This window comes from Taudactylus pleione, unplaced genomic scaffold, assembly GCF_031769625.1.
Source record: "Taudactylus pleione unplaced genomic scaffold, aTauple2 ptg000451l, whole genome shotgun sequence".
NCBI classification, from domain to species: Eukaryota; Metazoa; Chordata; class Amphibia; order Anura; family Myobatrachidae; genus Taudactylus; species Taudactylus pleione.
Genome location: NW_028284853.1, coordinates 6,048,133 through 6,067,103, shown reverse-complemented (window position 1 = coordinate 6,067,103; position 18,971 = coordinate 6,048,133). Strand labels below are relative to the sequence as shown.

General features: G+C 47.1%; 1 protein-coding gene across 4 annotated transcripts in view; it reads left to right on the top strand.

The window, feature by feature from the left end:
- LOC148505539 (syntaxin-binding protein 4-like) overlaps positions 1-18,971 on the top strand; it is a 164,560-nt gene that overhangs the window by 57,622 nt on the left and 87,967 nt on the right. Inside the window, exon 1 of one of the 4 annotated variants that reach the window (XM_088448179.1) lies at positions 14,786-14,878. The exons of the other annotated variants lie outside the window; for them this stretch is intronic. Within the exon in view, the coding sequence (XP_088304305.1) occupies positions 14,832-14,878 (47 nt within the window). The 5' untranslated portion in view covers positions 14,786-14,831. Of the gene's footprint in view, positions 1-14,785; positions 14,879-18,971 lie in introns of those variants that run through there. 4 annotated transcript variants of the gene reach the window in all.

The following is an 18,971-nucleotide window of genomic DNA, read 5'->3' as shown; positions in this document are numbered from 1 at the left end:
CTGTCCTACGGGCGTGTTATGGGCGTGTTGTGGGTGCATCGCTGACTTGGTTGCAAACGCATAATTGCTGACATTGGAGGCCATACTCTGACAGAGAATCTGCACCGAGAACAGGGCTGGTCAAGTTTCCATGGAACGACTGATGGCGGCATCTAAAGACGCACCAAGCGGTATTACAGCGTCTAACAATGCTCCAAGCGGGCGTCTCAGTCCTTGCACATGCCGACGCAGGGAAGGGAATGGATTGTGGCAGTATTAGCATAAAGTCGCATGCGCTACACTGGCACGGACGCAGCAGCATCCAACTCAGAATCAGGCCCTATATGTTTATATATATAGTAATGTAGTTGCCATTAAAACCTTAGAAATTCCAAATTGGATATACCTATCCCCATAGCAGATGACATTTTTTCTCGCTAATCCATGCGCTTACCTATACAAACCGGCACCGTAGTGCAAAATAAGCTCATATATTATGTAACAATGTACTTTACTTTGAAGCTATTAATAGTTTGGGGGTTTTTTGTAGAAGGAGAATAGAAGACTCTTTGTTGGGGGCACTCTCCTAGCGTACTGTACTTAGATAGGAAAAAACTTTTTATAATTTAACGTTTATTAGTATTAGAATAAAAATGATGATACCAGACACATTACATATAACAAACAACACTTAAATCTACTGATAAGTACATGTTAGTTTCTACTTCTTAATAGAAGTGTAGAGGTTCAATTATCAAGAATTGATACAATTATGATTCTTATCAATAATTAATAAATACAAAATAATCATGGTGAATATGTTATGATATACACCAGCCCGTATAGAGATATATTGTAAATTTACCCAGATAATGTTACCTTAATTATATCTCTTCTATATATTCATACTTAATATCATACGGTTTGCACAATAACGCACCAAATAGCTAATCAGCCGATTACTAGATGAGCCAATAATAGTCCAAGAGTAGTTAGTGCAATTTAGATTTATGCCTCTAAGGGTACAGAAAACACATTATACATTTGAGATGTTAAACCCAATAGGGTAAATATCTTCAATCTTGAGATTACTATTGTACTATGCCTATAGTACTGTGATATAAGGAGCCAACCTGTAGGAATAAAGTCACAATCAAGTATATAGCCGCAGAACCTCCAGGTAATCAGTAGTTTAAAGCAGTTTTAGATTCAAATGGATGCAGATGATATATATAAATTTCTCAACTGCTAAGCATATATAACAATACATCAGCAAGCAATGCTTAGGAACATTTTGATCAAGTAAATGTTTATAGTATGTATATCTAATCAGTTCCACGCCGTCATGCCCAATATGAGTGACAATTGAGAGAAAAAGTAAATAAATAAATAACTCGATATAAGAAAGAGAAGTTTCTAGATAAATGGAAAAATGGGGCCCCAGATATTTCCTCCCCCCTGCTTCTGCTGTCTCCATGTCTTGTATGGAACAGAGGACATGGGATGAGAGAGCAGGGTTAACAGCTGGTATGAAGGAAAGGAAAGAAGCACTTCTGCTTTCAGCCTGCACTGACCGTGTCCACCTTGATATCAATTGACATTGCAGGGCAGGGACGGCCGACTAGCTAATGAGAGAGTGCAGAGTTTACCTTAAGTTAGGGAGTGTGCGTGCACGGTTCCTAGCAGAGGCTATCCGTGAGAAATGTCCTGCGGTTCCTAGCAGAGGCTATCCGTGAGAAATGTCCTGCTCAGAAAGCAGTGCAGGCGGCTCGCTGTCTCTGCAGCGTGGGCAGCTCCTAACAGGTGACCGGTTCGTAGAGGGCTGTCTGGACTCCGGCGGCTGTGCAGCGTATGTGGGGGCTGTCAGGACTCCTAGGAAAAGGCTTTACACACAGCTGCACTACATGGGTATGATTGCTCTGCAATGTGTGACAGAGATGTGAAGTCAGGAGAGGCAGAGTGTCACAATTGGTGTCTGAGAGTTACCTGACTCAGGTGTTGAGCTGGATTCAGCAGAGACCGGCTTGACTGGAACCATGAATGATGTAAACAGCTCTGTTTGCATAAGAATATGGCAGTGAGAACTGCCTTTGATGATAAATGGCAGGAACAGGAAACTTGTAACGCTGGAGTGGAACCAGAGGAAAACTTGGAGGAACCGGACTGGGACCGGCAGGAAGGCTTGATGAGCTGGATGGGGTGTCAGTAGGTAGACTTGGAACTTGGATCTGACTCCGGACTGGAGTAGAGTGGAATGGGTAACTTGGAACTTGGATCTGACTCCGGACTGGAGTAGAGTGGAATGGGTAACTTGGAATTTGGATCAGACTCTGGACTGGAGTAGAGTGGAATGGGTGGTAGCGTGGAAGCTACTAGGTGCGGCTAGGGAGCTGTGAGGAGACAAGGGAAAAGGACTTCTAGGACTTGCCTGCATGTTGAAAAGAGTTATGACCCAGTTCTGTGTTCTTAAATTGAAACCCTCAGTCTGCATGTCTCATACAGGAAGTTTGCCAGCAGCAGACAGCAAAGGTGTGTTCCTGTTACAAAACCCTCCTCCTTCCTCTCTGCAAAGACTGACACCTGAGCCCACCAATGAGGGAGAGAGAGGGAAGTAGGGTGGTGCAGCAAGAGGAATTGTGGGATAGTGTGTGTGTAGAGTGTGACTCTGAAGGTTGGGGTGTTGTCCCCTCTCAGTGTCTTAAGATATATAACAGCTCTGTGTGCCCTGTTACAGCTGGCCAGGTAGGGAAGAGATATATAGCAGCTCTGTGTTCCCTGTTACAGCTGGCCAGGTAGGGAAGAGATATACAGCAGCTGGAAAAGACTTTGCTGAACTCTGAGTGGACTGTAATGATATAACCCTGCTTACTGTTTGCTGAATTTCTGTGTCTCCATGAATAAAGTTCATCATTCCTTCATTATAACCTGCTCCACTGTGTGATCCCTGAACCCCAGGATACCCAGGACACCCGGTATCCTCACATTTGGCGGCAGCGGTGGGACGTCACACAGTTCCTGCAGTAATTCCAGGGGAGTGAGTAGAAGCCACGCTAATACCAGAGAATATCAGCATGGAGAGTCAGTCAGCAGTTGCAACCGGCGGCCAAATTGAAAACGTCATGAGAGAGCAGGAGAAGTTTTACCGGACAGCCCGGAAACCGCACCTGCAAGGATTTTGCAGGATGAAGGGAATTGCTTATAATGGGACTGACACCCGGGAGATTCTGGTACTACGGTTGTTGGAGTGGGATCGTGCACACCCAGAGGATCCCGACCACCTGAGTGATGATGAAGAAGGACCGACAGGCAGTGGAAGCACTTCCAGTCGGTTACCCGAGTCAACCACCGCTACTCCCGCCCTACTACAGAGCTGGCTGGGGGCGCTAGGTGAAAGTGCAACTACACAAGAGAGAGCTGGAGTGATCCAAGCAATATTAGGGGTACAAATCCCTACTAGCAGCGGAACTGTGCTGTCGCCCAGAGGGGCTGAACAAGAGAAGCGGCGCTTGGGATTTAAGGATGTTCCCACATTTCGAGAGAATGAAACTGACATTGACACTCACCTGCAGATCTTTGAGAATCTCATGGGAGTGCACGGGATAGAGCCAGCTGAATGGCCCAAGTACTTGGGGCCAAGTCTCACCGGTAGGGCTTTGGAAGCCTACAGGGCTCTAACTTCCCAGGAATGTGGAATCTACACCTGCATAAAGAAGGCATTGCTGGCTAAGTTTCAGATCACTGCAGAATCTTATCGTCTCAAATTCAGGACACTGAGCAAAAGTGGGACTGCTTCCTACCAAGAGTTTGCCAGTCAGCTACGGCAAGCTTGTGGAAAATGGCTCGAGGGTAGACAGGCCTCTACCGTGGAGCAGATCATCAACCTAATTGTGGCAGAACAACTAATGATTAAGATGGCACCAGAGATACGGGAGTGGGTCGCAGACCGGAAGCCCAGCACGCCTGAACAAGCTGCAGAATGGGCTGATGAATATATAGCTAACCGTCCCCAATGGAGAGTCTTCAGTGCAACAGGTGGTACAAGAACCCCACGAGCGGAGAAGCTCCCTGACAGAGAACCACGCATAAATGATAGTAGTAAAGGAGGCCCTATCAAAAACATTTCTTATCAACCACCCAGATTCAAAGTGGCTAACCCAGAACCTCGGAAGTGCTACCGCTGCAATCAACCAGGACACTTGTTGAGGGACTGTCCACGCACGCGAGGGCCATTCCCTGGGGCTAGACCGGCCCCAGTCTCTGTGGTATGTTACCCCATGGAGGATTATTGCGAGGAGGTCATCCATTCAGATGCGACCGAGATGATGGATGGGGTGTATATTGTAGACCTGGTTCTGGGGGAGGAGCAGGCAACTCCTCAGAATATGCAGGGGCACTTACAGCCTGTGTTGGTAGAGGACCAGCGGGTACAGGGCCTACGAGATTCTGGGGCCTCACTCACATTGATTGAGCCAGACCTGATTCCCACCTCCCGGGTGATTCCTGGACAGTATGTACGAATTGCCACCGCCGGGGGACAACAGACCGATATCCCCGTCGCCAAGATACATCTCGACTGGGGAGCTGATCAAGGAATCGTGGAGGTCGGAGTACTCAAGGGGCTACCAGCCAAGGTCATCCTCGGGAATGATCTGGGACAGGGACTGGTGACACGCTTCGTTCAAGTGGTGACCCGGAGCCAAACCCAAAGAGCAGTGACCCAGGTGACAGATTCAGAACAGAACCAACCTACCCCGACCACAATGGTGAGTGATTCCAGTTTCTTGTCCAGTACTTCAGAGTTAGACTTGGGGGAGGTGGACCGGAGCGAGGTTCGACAGGCCCAACGGACAGACCCTTCCCTAAGTAAATTAAGGAGCACAGCCGACCTGGGGTTGGAAACAGCTGATGGGAGCAAGATAGTTTGGGAAGAGGAATTGCTGTACCGAGTGGTCGTTCTTCAGTCTGGACAGGAAACAGTAATGCCTACTAAACAGTTGGTGGTACCTACACCGTACAGAGCACAATTACTAGCCCTTGCTCATGACATTCCAGCGGCCGGGCATTTTGGCACCCGTAAAACACTGGCACGATTGTTGCGGAATTTCTTCTGGCCACGAATCTCTAGAGACGTTAAGCAGTATCGAGACACCTGCAATACCTGCCAAAGGCTCGGGAAGCCCCAGCGAAAAGCTCCTCTGCACCCATTACCTATTATAGGGGAGCCCTTTGCCCGTGTTGCCATAGACCTAATTGGACCATTAGCTATTCCCAGTCATACGGGAAAGAAGTACATCCTAACACTGGTGGACTTTGCTACACGCTATCCTGAGGCTGTGGCCCTATCATCTATTGACACAGAACACGTTGCGCAAGCATTAACAGACATATTCAGTCGGCTTGGATACCCACAGGAAGTCATCACAGATCAAGGGCCCCAATTCCAAGGTGAACTAATGCAAACCCTGTGGGAAAAGTGGGGGGTTCGACCTCTTCGGACCACCTCTTACCATCCACAGACCAACGGACTCTGTGAACGTTTCAATGGAACGCTAAAAAGACTTCTACAAGCTTACGTGCTGTCCGAGGGGAGGGACTGGGAGAGAGCCCTTCAACAGCTTCTCTTCGCTTATCGGGAAGTCCCACAGGCGTCTACTGGATATTCCCCATTTGAACTTTTGTACGGCCGGAAAGTGCGGGGGCCTCTAGACCTGGTCAAAGAGAGCTGGGAGGGAACTTTCCAAGAACACCAGCAGCCCATTTTACAATATGTAGAGAATATGCGGAACCGCATGAGAAGATTGCTACAGTTAACCCAAGAGCATCTCAGGGAATCACAAGAGAGACAAAAGGAATGGTATGACGCCCATGCTCAAGACCGAGAGTTGCATCCAGGGCAAAAAGTAATGGTGCTTATCCCAGTGCGAAGAAACAAACTGCAGGCTATGTGGGAAGGACCGTATACCGTGGTAAGGCGCACCGGGCCGGTCAATTACGTGATTGCCCTGGATAAGGGAGGGAAGTACCTACGCACCTTCCATATAAATCGAATTAAGGCCTATCGTGATCGTCAAGTAGTAACAATGGCGGTATGTTGTCCTCCAATGGAGGCACCAGAAACTGATCCATTGCTTGACCTTTTGGGAGCTGCTAAAGAGAAGAAAGGAGTGGAATCAGTCCAGGTGGGACAACAGTTGAATGCAGCCCAGCAGCAAGAGATGTGGAGGATCTTAGAGGCTGAACAGGCCCAGTTTTCTTGTCTACCTGGTCGAACTCATCTGACCGCCCACCATGTGGACACTGGGAGTGCTAGGCCCATCCGACAAGTCGCTTACCGGATGACTCCAGGTGTTATGAGGCAGGTAAAGGCTGAGATCGAGGAGATGCTAGCTTTGGGGGTCATAGTGCCATCTAAAAGCCCATGGGCTGCTGGGGTTGTGTTGGTTCCCAAGAAAGATGGGACCACACGGTTTTGTGTGGACTATCGCAAATTGAACGAAGTCACCACCACTGATGCTTACCCTATGCCCCGTGTTGATGAGCTACTGGATCGGATTGGAGAGGCTGAGTTTGTCTCAACATTGGATTTGAGCAAAGGCTACTGGCAAATCCCACTTACCAAAGAGGCCCAGGAGCGTTCTGCCTTCATCACACCGGAAGGACTCTTTGAGTGGACTACAATGCCTTTCGGGATGAAGAACGCCCCTGCCACATTCCAGCGAATGGTTAATGACCTCTTGGAGGGGTGTCAAGACTTTTCCCAAGCCTACTTAGATGACATTGCCATCTTCAGCCATACCTGGGAGGAGCATTTAATTCAGGTGACAGAAGTGCTGAAGAGGATTAGACAGGCTGGACTCACCATACGCCCAGATAAGTGTCAAATGGGGATGGCTGAGGTTCAGTACCTAGGACATCGGGTCGGAGGAGGTGCTATCAGACCTGATCCGGCAAAGGTGGAGGCTATTTCCAATTGGCCCCAACCTGTCAACCAAAAACAAGTGCGGGCGTTCCTTGGAGTCGCTGGCTATTACAGGAAATTTATACCACATTACAGCACCGTGGCCAAGGCTCTGACAGACTTGACCAAAAAGAGATATGCTCGGAATATTGAATGGACTGTTGAATGTGAGCAAGCTTTCAACACCTTAAAAGACTTGCTGACTCGAGCCCCAGTGTTGGCTGCCCCTGACTACAACAGAAAGTTTATTGTGCAGACAGACGCATCAGGGTGTGGACTTGGGGCAGTGTTGAGTCAAGTGGGAGCAGATGGTAGGGAACATCCAATTGTGTATCTATCCCGTAAACTAGCTGACCGAGAGATAGCCTACGCCACTATTGAAAAAGAATGTCTAGCCATAGTCTGGGCCTTAAAGAAGCTACAACCATATCTTTATGGGAAAGAATTTACTGTTGTCACTGACCATAACCCGTTGTATTGGCTAAACAGAACCTCGGGGGAAAATGGGAGGTTGTTGAGGTGGAGTCTGGCGTTACAAAGTTTCAACTTTTCCATTTCTCACAAAAAGGGACGAGAACATCACAATGCTGACGGGCTATCCAGATGTGAGGAAACAAATATCAAGCTTCGCAGACCCTCGGGCCGAGTCGACAGTCAGGACTCCAACATTGGGACCATGTCTGTCTCCTCGATTTAAGAAGGGGGAGGTATGTGAGGAGACAAGGGAAAAGGACTTCTAGGACTTGCCTGCATGTTGAAAAGAGTTATGACCCAGTTCTGTGTTCTTAAATTGAAACCCTCAGTCTGCATGTCTCATACAGGAAGTTTGCCAGCAGCAGACAGCAAAGGTGTGTTCCTGTTACAAAACCCTCCTCCTTCCTCTCTGCAAAGACTGACACCTGAGCCCACCAATGAGGGAGAGAGAGGGAAGTAGGGTGGTGCAGCAAGAGGAATTGTGGGATAGTGTGTGTGTAGAGTGTGACTCTGAAGGTTGGGGTGTTGTCCCCTCTCAGTGTCTTAAGATATATAACAGCTCTGTGTGCCCTGTTACAGCTGGCCAGGTAGGGAAGAGATATATAGCAGCTCTGTGTTCCCTGTTACAGCTGGCCAGGTAGGGAAGAGATATACAGCAGCTGGAAAAGACTTTGCTGAACTCTGAGTGGACTGTAATGATATAACCCTGCTTACTGTTTGCTGAATTTCTGTGTCTCCATGAATAAAGTTCATCATTCCTTCATTATAACCTGCTCCACTGTGTGATCCCTGAACCCCAGGATACCCAGGACACCCGGTATCCTCACAGGAGCCGTAGGATGATTGATTACAGGAAGATAGTAATACTTCAGAGCGCACTGTGGAGACTCACTTAGACAAGCTAAGGGGACTTGAAAGCAGAAGTTTCACACTGGATATGCCAGGTATTGCTGTCAGCAGGATTTCCGGGTATGCCAGGTATTGCTCTAAGCAGGATTTCTGGATATACCGAGTATTGCTGTAAGCAGGATTTCTGGATATACCGGGTATTGCTATAAGCAGGATTTCTGGATATGCCAGGTATTGCTGTAAGCAGGATTTCTGGATATAACGAGTATTGCTATAAGCAGGATCTCTGGATATGCCAGGTATTGCTGTAAGCAGGATTTCTGGATATACTGGGTATTGCTGTAAGCAGGATCTCTAGATATGCCAGGTATTTCCAGAGGAACTGGTCTAGGAACCAGCAGAAGTAACGAGATGTTCAGGCCCAGAATGCTATCAGAGGAGGATACATATACCCTAGGTATGGCAGCAATTGGTGGATACGGACAGGTGGTTTGGTAGTAGCACTCTGAGTGGTGGAGGGCACAACATGCAGAGGGAGCGATCATTTCTGCAGTACTGAGAGTCAGAACCACACCAGCGACTCCAATCAAGGCTAGCACTGTTCATAGAGGAAGCCCAGTTGAATAATCACTGTGGAAAGGAGAGCACAGTCCAACACAGAAGTGTTACAGCCAGTATGATTTAGAGCAGATCTCCCAGGCGAATTGCACACAGATCCACAGAGCAGCTGGCAGAGGTAAGTCTCAAGGCAAAAGGTAAAAACTAGCCAGGGTTGTGACACAGAGCCCCTGTCATACTCCCTGTCAGACTGCAGAGTTTTGACTATAAAAATGATCTTTGAATTATTCTGATCATTTTTATAGGCAAAACTCACCAAAATAGCAGCAGGTGCTAGGGTACAGGGTGGGGAGATGTACTAAGCGTGATAAATTGGACAGTGATAAACTATCATCCACTCAGCTCCTAAATGTCATATTACAGGCTGTGTTTAAAAAATGACAGTTAGGAGCTGATTGGTTGGTGGTTTATCACTCTCCAATTTATCACTTTCCAGAGCTTATTACATCTGCTCCCCAGGGAGAGACAAGAGATGAGGCAGCAAAGGCTCAGCCTCACCTCTGATAGCTCAGACACTGCCTGGAGCTGGGGGCTGGGCCACAAAGTAGCCAATAAAGCACTGAGAAAAAGAGCTAATGGAGGCATGCCTCACTGTGAGGGGGCATGCCTTGAGCTCTGATGAACACGATCAGGTGACCAGTCTAGGAAGTACTCAGGCATCGGAGCTCAGCAGCAGCTGCACTGAGAAGGGAAGGAAATTGGAATATGCAGACAGTGGAAACACACAAAGGAGAAAAAAGTGAGGAGGGTCCACTGCTAGGGGGAGATCTGTGTGTGTGTGGGGGAAATCTTTTGTGCTAGTGGGAGATATGTGTGAGGGGGATCTGTGCTACGGGTATCTGTCTGTGGGGGGGGAACTGTGTGTGGGGGGAGATCTGTGCAAGTGGGACAGGTTCATATATTTGTGTGTAAATCTAGCTCTAATACTGGCCAGTGCCTCCCCATCCATTGACCTCACCTCATGTCCCTAGTGTGTGAAGCATAAAAGGATTTTGCCATCCGGTGGGCGGGGCTTCCGACGTTTACTAGCAGCCGGACGATAGCTAGGGCTGATGGGGCATAGCTAGTGCCAGAAAGTCATCTCATGTATACAAGTGTGCTGTAACAACATTTGTGATGAGTAAAGAAGTTGCTTATAAACAGGATTCTTACAATACATACGTGAGAAAAACCTTTAAAAAAATAGACATTTGTACAATAGATGTGTCAACATAACCCATGGATGTTAGTAAAACAATTTATTTTAATTTATTTGTAATACTGTAGCTTGTCAGGGACCCCAGTAGGTATCCCTGACAGTTTGCGCTACTATTACTATGGTCAATGGCAGTAATTTGAATCACCTAGACCTGATAAAGCAAGGGCCGTGCCGAATATATTACGCACACTGAATATTCTATCTCTCCACCAATGGTACCATAAACCTTTATTTTTCCGCCATTACCTGTTATAAATACACAAAGGGGCCACAGGGTGTCTTTTATTAAAATACCAAAGCTAATGAAGCTACATCACTGTAACAAGGTCAGCACTTGACTGTCTAAAGCTGGGCATACACGGCCAGATAAAATGCCTGTCAGACCGACAGACATTTTATCTGGCAGCCTGCCAGCCGCAGATGTCTGCGGCATACACTGTGAGATTACTTACAGTGTATTAGCCTGACATCTGCGCTCCGCCCCCGAGGGAGGAGACATTTCCCTGTTCCTTCCATGGGATGGGAAGGAACATGGGAAGGAACACAGGAATTGTCTGTCTGTCGGCCGCGGCAGGGCATACACTGCCCGATGCGGTCAACAGTTTACCCCATAAATATTGCATTGGACGGGCATGCCCGTCCGTCCAATATTTAACCCTTGGTCGCCCGCACACACGCTACAATTATCGGGACGATCCGCGGATATCGGGCGGATTGCCCCGCTAATTGTGGCCAGCTTAACACTTTAGAAAAATAAAGCTGGCCATCCACTATACAATTTTCTGTCAGATATCTGTCCAATCTGGCTGGTTGGAATGAAAACCTGGTAATGTATGGGACAAGACAGATATCTGACAGAAAATTGTATAGTGGATGCCCAGCTTAAGTGTCTAAAGGAAACTATAACTCCACAAATAATTCTAGTTCAACATTTAAATGATGTTCCTAAATCCGAATCAGTTAACCTTCCCTGGCCAGGCTTTCGTTGGTGCACTTAAGAAGATGACACGTGTTAGTGCAGCTGAGAGTTCTGAACTAGTTATTTGAAAGGAATTATTAACCTCTGGAATTCTCCTTCCCTGAGCTGAAGTAAAATATTTTGTTCACTGACTCAGGTGTTTTGCTGTTTTAGCAGCTGAAAGTTAGTCACTGTACCACTAATATTCCTTCCTGTGCAGGGGTGATGTCAGTGTTTGAACTAACTTTGGCAGTAGGCTTGCTTTATAGTATTAATGTTGCCTGCTTAATGTGAGTAGGTATGGGGAGGAATGCACAGACCTGTTCCAGATGCCACAGTTCAGATACAGCCTCCTTCATTGCGCTGACTCTCTCTCCCTTCAGTCACAGCCACCTGTCACTTCAGCTCCCCCTTTCCAGTGCTCAGTAGACTGGGGCTGATTCAGGGACTGGTCTGCAGCTCCACTCTCCGCCTCCGCGGGCCTTCTCAAAAACATTCCCATCTATCACAAAGCTGCTAGTTCCTGTCAGGAGCCTTTTGCCAGCCATGCAGTCCTGCTCTCAGACTGTTACCTCATACTACACTGACCAACCAGCTGTTGCTTCCCACTTTCACTGGCCTGACACTGGTCACCTGGGCTCTTCAGGAGCTGCAGAGACTGCTGGGAATTGTCAGCCTGTGTAATGATAAATATGCACTGTAGATAGTGGGGATTGTACCTTGCGCACTAAAAATAGAAATGCAGATCACCGGGAGAAAGAAACCCAAACTGCATTCATGTCCTGCCCTACATGAGCCCTTATGTGTATAATCCCCAACAAACATAAAACAGTCCTTTACACAATTTGTTACTCCGTATCCAAAATGCTGTGATTCCAATTATATGCTTTGTGTTGCATTTGCACTTATTCTTGTCTGTATGTAATCTCATTTGCACTGTGGGAATGTCATGGTCACTGAAATCGCACTTACAATAGTATGATGAGCATTATGAGCAGAGCACCTTCATATTTCCAGCGGATGCAGGATGTCCTGGCTAGCATTGAAATGTAATTATAGGAGAGTCACCAGGGAGGTGATACGGTAACTCACCTCTCTTGCAATCTCTGCCCTGTCTATCGCACCTGCCTAATGCCGATACCGAATGGCTCCTGGGAAGCTGTGTTGTGCATGCACGAGATCTTGACAAACTACTAGGGGGTCTATTTACTAAGCAGTGTTAGGAGACAGAGTGAAAAGTGATAAGGAAGTGATAAGGTGCCAGCCAATCAGTTCCCAACTGTCATTTTTCAAACACAGCCTGTGAGAGGACAGTTGGGAGCTGATTGGCTGGCACCTTATCACTTCCTTATCACTTTTCACTCTGTCTCCTAACACTGCTTAGTAAATAGACCCCTAGATCACATTGCGAGCCGACGACACATGCAAGGAAGTCCGGTGGAAGCAGGACTGGTAAGTTAGCATAGCACCATCCCCAGATGCAGGCATGAGTAACTAGACAAGCTTCAAAACGTTGAGGGGCCCATTTATTAAGGATCGCATTTTGCAATGAGATCAGGGCATGCAGTACCGCCCATGATCGCATTGCCAAATGCAATCATACCGGTCGAATGTATGACCCGGCACATGCAGGGAGACGGGCTCCGAAAAGAGCCCGTCCCTGCGATGTGACCGGAGCACATTCCGGGTTGCTGCGCATGCGCAGTCCCGAGGACTGCACATGAGCGGTGCCCATTGCCGGCGGAGGGATCAGGAAGATCCGGCGGCTGCCGGCGGCAATGGAGGGATCGCAGCAGGTGTCGGAGATACCTGCTGCGGTCCCTCCTTCATACATTCGGGGGATACTTAGTATTTGAGGTAAACCCCCGAAAACATGTGTTTTCGGGGAATTTACCTCAAATTCACTTTGATAAATGGGCCCCTTAGTATTTCATCACATTAGTGAGTGGCCATCTGTATAGGGTAGTGGCGTTATCAATAGAAGCCGAAGGTGCTGCTGGAGAAATCTCAGTTTTCTCCATGATCTGGTTTTTAACCAGTGCCATCAGATGCGACCACGCCAAACTAAGCTTTCCCTGACATGGTTGGATCTGTAGCAACAGGGTCAGAAACAGAAGCCACTGGGCTCAGCACACACTGACGTCCCCTCGGCAATCCTCCCACCAGTCTCTACCTCTTCCCATCCCCGGCACAGAATGGCGATCCCAACAGGATCACCCACCTGTAGCTGCTAAAAGACAATCTTCCCGCAGCCTGAACTTAGGGGGCTCAAAGCAGCCACACAGCAATGGTTGGCGATCCTTACAGAATCCTAACTGGTTTACAGCCAGGACAACTACAGCTCTGCCCCCTCCAGTCTCTCCCCCTCTCCCAGGCATCAGTGATAGGCGATCCTCTGGAATGCCCAAAGCCGTTGAGAACTGAATGGGGTCCTGCTACTGGGGTAGGAGGTGTGGCCATATCTGGTAGGCGTGGCGACACCCACTCCCACCAAAAATGAAAAAATACTTTGCATGGCCTATAAACGTGTAAAGGGGGAACATTTGTCCCTCTCAGCAGTACTGGCAAGGGAAACAGTGTCCCCTCAGCAGCTGACCTGGGCCCCCCGCTAGGCCCCTTTAACAAACCCATGCCCCGTTAATCAATCCCCTCTTTCCCACCCTCTGTGCCACTGAAAATGGCCATTGAGAGCTGAATGGGGTACTGGTAATGGGGAGGAGGTGTGGCCATATTTGGTAGGCGTGGCGACGCTCACTCTCACCAAAAGTGAAAAAATACTATGTTTGGCCTGTAAATGGTGTAAAGGGGGGACATTTGTCCCCCTCAGCAATTCTGCCAAGAGGAACAGTGAACCCATTACCCCCCCCCCCCCCCCCATGTCACTGAGAATGCCCTTCCATAGCTAAGCTACTGGCTAAAATCCTGCAAATACTGAGGAGAGGATTTATGTTAACAGTATCAGGGCTGTAGCTAGGGCAGTGCGGCCGGTGCCATGGTACAGGGCACCACAGGTCAGGGGGCGCTGTTAGGGCCTGTCAAATTTCTGTTTATTATCATTCTTGCTTGTAGCTTCCTCTTATTTCATCCCCAGCATCTCCTGGCCTCCCCTATCTCTTCCCTGGTCCTTCCCCATGAGGCCATTCCCCTTTTTTGGGTGCATTATGTCCCTTTGAAAAATGAGGGGGGCGCCAATGCTCTTTCTGGCCCAGGGCACCAAAAAGTCTAGTTACGGCTCTGAATAGTATTATTCACTTTAATAAAATAAAAACAACTTTACTGTTTTGTCTGAATCAGGTTTATATAGCTATTATTTACATCATCTGATCATTAAATAAAATCAACAATTTTAAGGACATTTTGGAAATAATCTTATCCAGTTAAGTAGTTAATATATTTTGGGCAAGCAGAAACAAATGCAGAATAAAAAGGGGCTATCACCGCTCGTACACTTGCCCCCCCTGGGTTACCTATTCCCTGAAACATCACACAATGCCAATGCAGGAACAGGATCACATACAGCTGTGTCTAACTTCAGACTGACTTTATCCGTCTTCATATAAAAGCTTCTGGCTATGCCCTCAACAAACTGGCATAGATTAAACTGGACTTGGATCCTCATTGACCCATTTATTGCCAGTGGGTGGTAACTGTGCATCTCAGTGTGACAAGAGAAAGGCTTTACTGGAATATCACATGATGCCCCCCCCTCTCCCTGTCACATAGACACCCAGCCACGGACTCCTTCCCTCCTCGGTCACTGCGTTCATGTCCCCGGTCACTTCCCACACTCCAGAAGGATGCCGTCTGTCTCCGTGTTCTGTAAAGGAGCCATGATGATCAGCAGGTGAGATGGGGGTGGTGGGGATCAGTGGGTCCCTATGGACTCTTCCTAGGTGATCAGCAAAGCGTCAGCAGATGTTTGGGATTTGTATGTTGGAGGTTACAGAGAAACAGCCACATCTGTTATGCCAGCTCTGTGTTGAATATAGATTCCTCTCCGCATTGCTTTGTGTGTTGCTTCTCTTATATCTCACTTTGGTTTCCAATACATTGTTTTATGACTTGTACAGTATTACTAGGTTGTTACTTTGCTATTACTGTTCTTACCATGTCAGTGAAATTATAATATCTGTTTATCACAGATTGGAAATTCTACTTTGGTTTATTCTTGCCGTATTGATTATAATCAAAACTTTACTACAATTGCATAGTGAATTCTAAGGGGTCAAATCAATTAGCCATGAGGGGGGCGAGTTGCTATTGCAAAAATGTGTAAATGCTGTGAACGCCACCTTATCTCGCCTCCCCTTGCGGCCTAATTTCACCCCAGACTCGCTGATATTTGTACCCAGCCCCGTGGGGCAGCAAACATAAATCATCGAGTACAGAGTTACCATAAGTGCGAGATACTGTATAGTCATACTTACTCATGGGGCGAGTATAATGGAATTGACTACTATGTGTACATATGATGCATATGTGTTTTATATGTTATACTGACAACCACAACTATCTTGGGAAGTATGGTGCAGTACTGAATAAGTAAAGTAGCTCTATGGGGTATAATTACTAAAGTGTGGGTTTATAGGAGTGGAGATGTTGCCCATAGCAACCAATCAGATTCTACTTAACATTTATCTAGCACCTTCTAGAAGATAATAGCTAGAATCTGATTGGTTGCTATGGGCAACATCTCCACTTCTAAAAACCCGCACTTTAGTAAATAGATCTGTTTGTATAAATTAAGAGAAAAAATTTAAATTCTAAACTATCTCTCTCTCTACTAATGCTTGGAGAGAGATAGTTGGTTGGTACTTTGGGGTCTATTCATGTAGAACATGAAGTGGCTCACGATAAATATCACTATATAACCGCATCACCTCTCTGAAGTCTTCATGCGATGTCCGGCCTCTCCGCGATCCCTGGACGCAGCGAGAAGACAGACATGCCTGCTCCTCACTACACATGTCGCGGCATCCGAGAGAGGCAGGTCAGGTCACAGCTGCTGCTGGGAAAAAGGGGCGGAGTAAGCGATGGGTGCCGGTTAGACAGTAGGGGAGTATGCAACTTCCCTTCTCTGTTCGGCTTGCGGTACAGATTGCGCCATCCTCAGATGAATCGTACTTACCATACAAAAGTATGGGGATGCGATGCAGGCATGGAACGGGGGAAGTAATACACTTCTCCACGGTAACCTGCTCCATGAATAGCACAAAGCAGAGAAGAGCCCTGATTTCAGCTAAACAGGGCTCTTCTCTGCTTCATGAAGAGACCACTTTATCTATGTCCACTCCATCTCTCTCCAAGGCTTACGACAAGTAGAGGCACTGGCCATGACATCTCACTGATATACATAACAAGAGCTGCGTTAATGCCACCCTGCCAGTATTACCTTGCCCACAAAAAGTATGGTGGTTGCTCACATCAGCTTAATGACATAGCACAGGTGCTTGTAAAGGGCGGGGTTTACACTGAACCACAGAAAAAAAGGGATTTGCCCTCCAGCACACTGCAGCAATATCAACAAAAATACTTGAATCCTACATGATAATAGAATTTCAGAGGTATTAGTTACATACATTTGCAAATATATGAATAAGCGCCAGGCCAGCGTCAAGGCTCCTCTATACTGGCTTCCCTAACATTAAGGGGTTCACGTCCGAGGAGCAGGGTACACCAAAAAAACTCCAGCTAAGGACCTCCACGCCCAGTTCCACATGAACCACACCCATTTGGGCGAGACAAAACCCTATTTCAAGCAGACTGCATCTACATGTAGATAGATAGATAGATAGATAGATAGATAGATGATATATGTCCACATGTACAGCATGCTGAAGTTACAATTGGCATTGTGTTATTGGTCTCTTTGGTTTCAGTATATTTTCTAGACATTCACAATGTCGACATTAATTATGTTGACATGCTAATAATGGTGACATTAACCAAGTTGACATATAGTATGTCATCATTGATGTAATGTTGACGTTGTTGAAATGTCACCATAGTCTTTTTATTGTAATTCTGTCCCCACCGCTAACCCTAACATTAACCGTAACCTTATGGTAAACCTAACGCTAACCCCAATGCTGAGCCTAATGGAAATGTCTACAATGGAGATATATTGCAAGTGTCAACAATCTGTCAACGGCCCAAGAGAATTTTGCAGATGTCCAGTACAGATGTCCAGATGTACATTTAATGCTGTCCACATTATCAATATCGACCTTCTGCTGTTGTGAATTGTGAATGTTGACATCTTGACCTGGGGGGCAATTCAACTAAATGCGATGCTGAATAGTGCCGGGAATGAGTGCCCTGAGATATTCAATTGTCCCCATCGCGGCTGGAAGTTGTCAGGAGACGCAGTTTACGGCACCTAATGCCGGGTGTTTAGTCATGTAAATGGCATTCAATGGCTTATGTCGGGCCACAATGTTATTAAAGCACGTTACTAGCATCACGGCACTAGTCTAGTCAGGTTTCTCCTCACACCTCAGGAGGGTGCAAACAGAAATGCTCTAGATGCAGATTAACAGCGTGGCCTATAGAACAGCTCCAGATACTCATTCTTGGTGCTACTCTACATCGCATTTCATTGAATTGCCCCCATGGTGACTGCATACCTTCTCCTTTGTCACACAGAACCATGGACACAAGCAGCGCTCCCATCACAGTGGCATGCTAGTGTATGAGGAGTAAGGGTTAATTGTCACAGTTTCTCCTCTGTAACACAGAACTATGGACCCAAGCAGCGTTCCTATCACAGTGGCATGCTAGTGTATGAGGAGTAAGGGTTAATGGTCACAGTGTCTCCTCTGTCACACAGAAGCCTGGACTCAAGCAGCGCTCCTATCACAGTGGCATGCTAGTGTATGAGGAGTAAGGGTTAATGGTCACAGTGTCATCTCAGGTCAGACAGAACCATGGACCCAAGCAGCGCTCCTATCACAGTGACATGCTAGTGTATGAGGAGTAAGGGTTAATGGTCACAGTGTCTTCTCTGTCACACAGAACCATGGACCCAAGTAGCGCTCCTGTCAAAGTGGCATGCTAGTGTATGAGGAGTAAGGTTAATGATCACTGTGTCTTCTCTTTCACACAGAATCATGGACCCAAGCAGCGCTCCTATCACAATGGCATTCTAGTGTATGAGGAGTAAGAGTTAATGGTTACAGTTTCTCCTCTGTCACACAGAACCATGGACCCAAGCAGTGCTGATATCACAGTGACATGCTAGTGTAGGAGGAGTAAGGGTTAATGGTCACAGTGTCTTTTCTAGTCAGACAGAACCATGGACCCAAGCAGCGCTCCTATCACAGTGGCATGCTAGTGTATGAGGAGTAAGGGTTAATGGTCATAGTGTCTCCTCTGTCACACAGAACCATGGACCCAAGCAGCGCTCCTATCACAGTGACATGCTAGTGTATGAGGAGTAAGGGTTAATGGTCACAGTGTCTTCTCTGTCACACAGAACCATGGACCAAACCAGCGTTCCCATCACAGTGACATGCTAGTGTATGAGGAGTAAGGGTTAATAGTCACAGTGTCTCCTCTGTCACAGAACCATGGACCCAAGCAGCGCTCCTATCACAGTGGCATGCTAGTGTATGAGGAGTAAGGGTTAATGGTCATAGTGTCTCCTCTGTCACACAGAACCATGGACACAAGCAGCGCTCAAATCACAGTGGCATGTTAGTGTTTGAGGAGTAAGGGTTAATGGTCACAGACTCTCCTCTGTCACACAGAACTATGGACCCAAGCAGCGCTCCTATCACAGTGGCATGCTAGAGTATGAGGAGTAAGGGTTAATGGTCACAGTGTCTTCTCTCTCACACATAACCATGGACCCAAGCAGCGCTTCTATCACAGTGACATGCTAGTGTATGAGGAGTAAGGGTTAATGGTCATAGTGTCTCCTCTGTCACACAGAACCA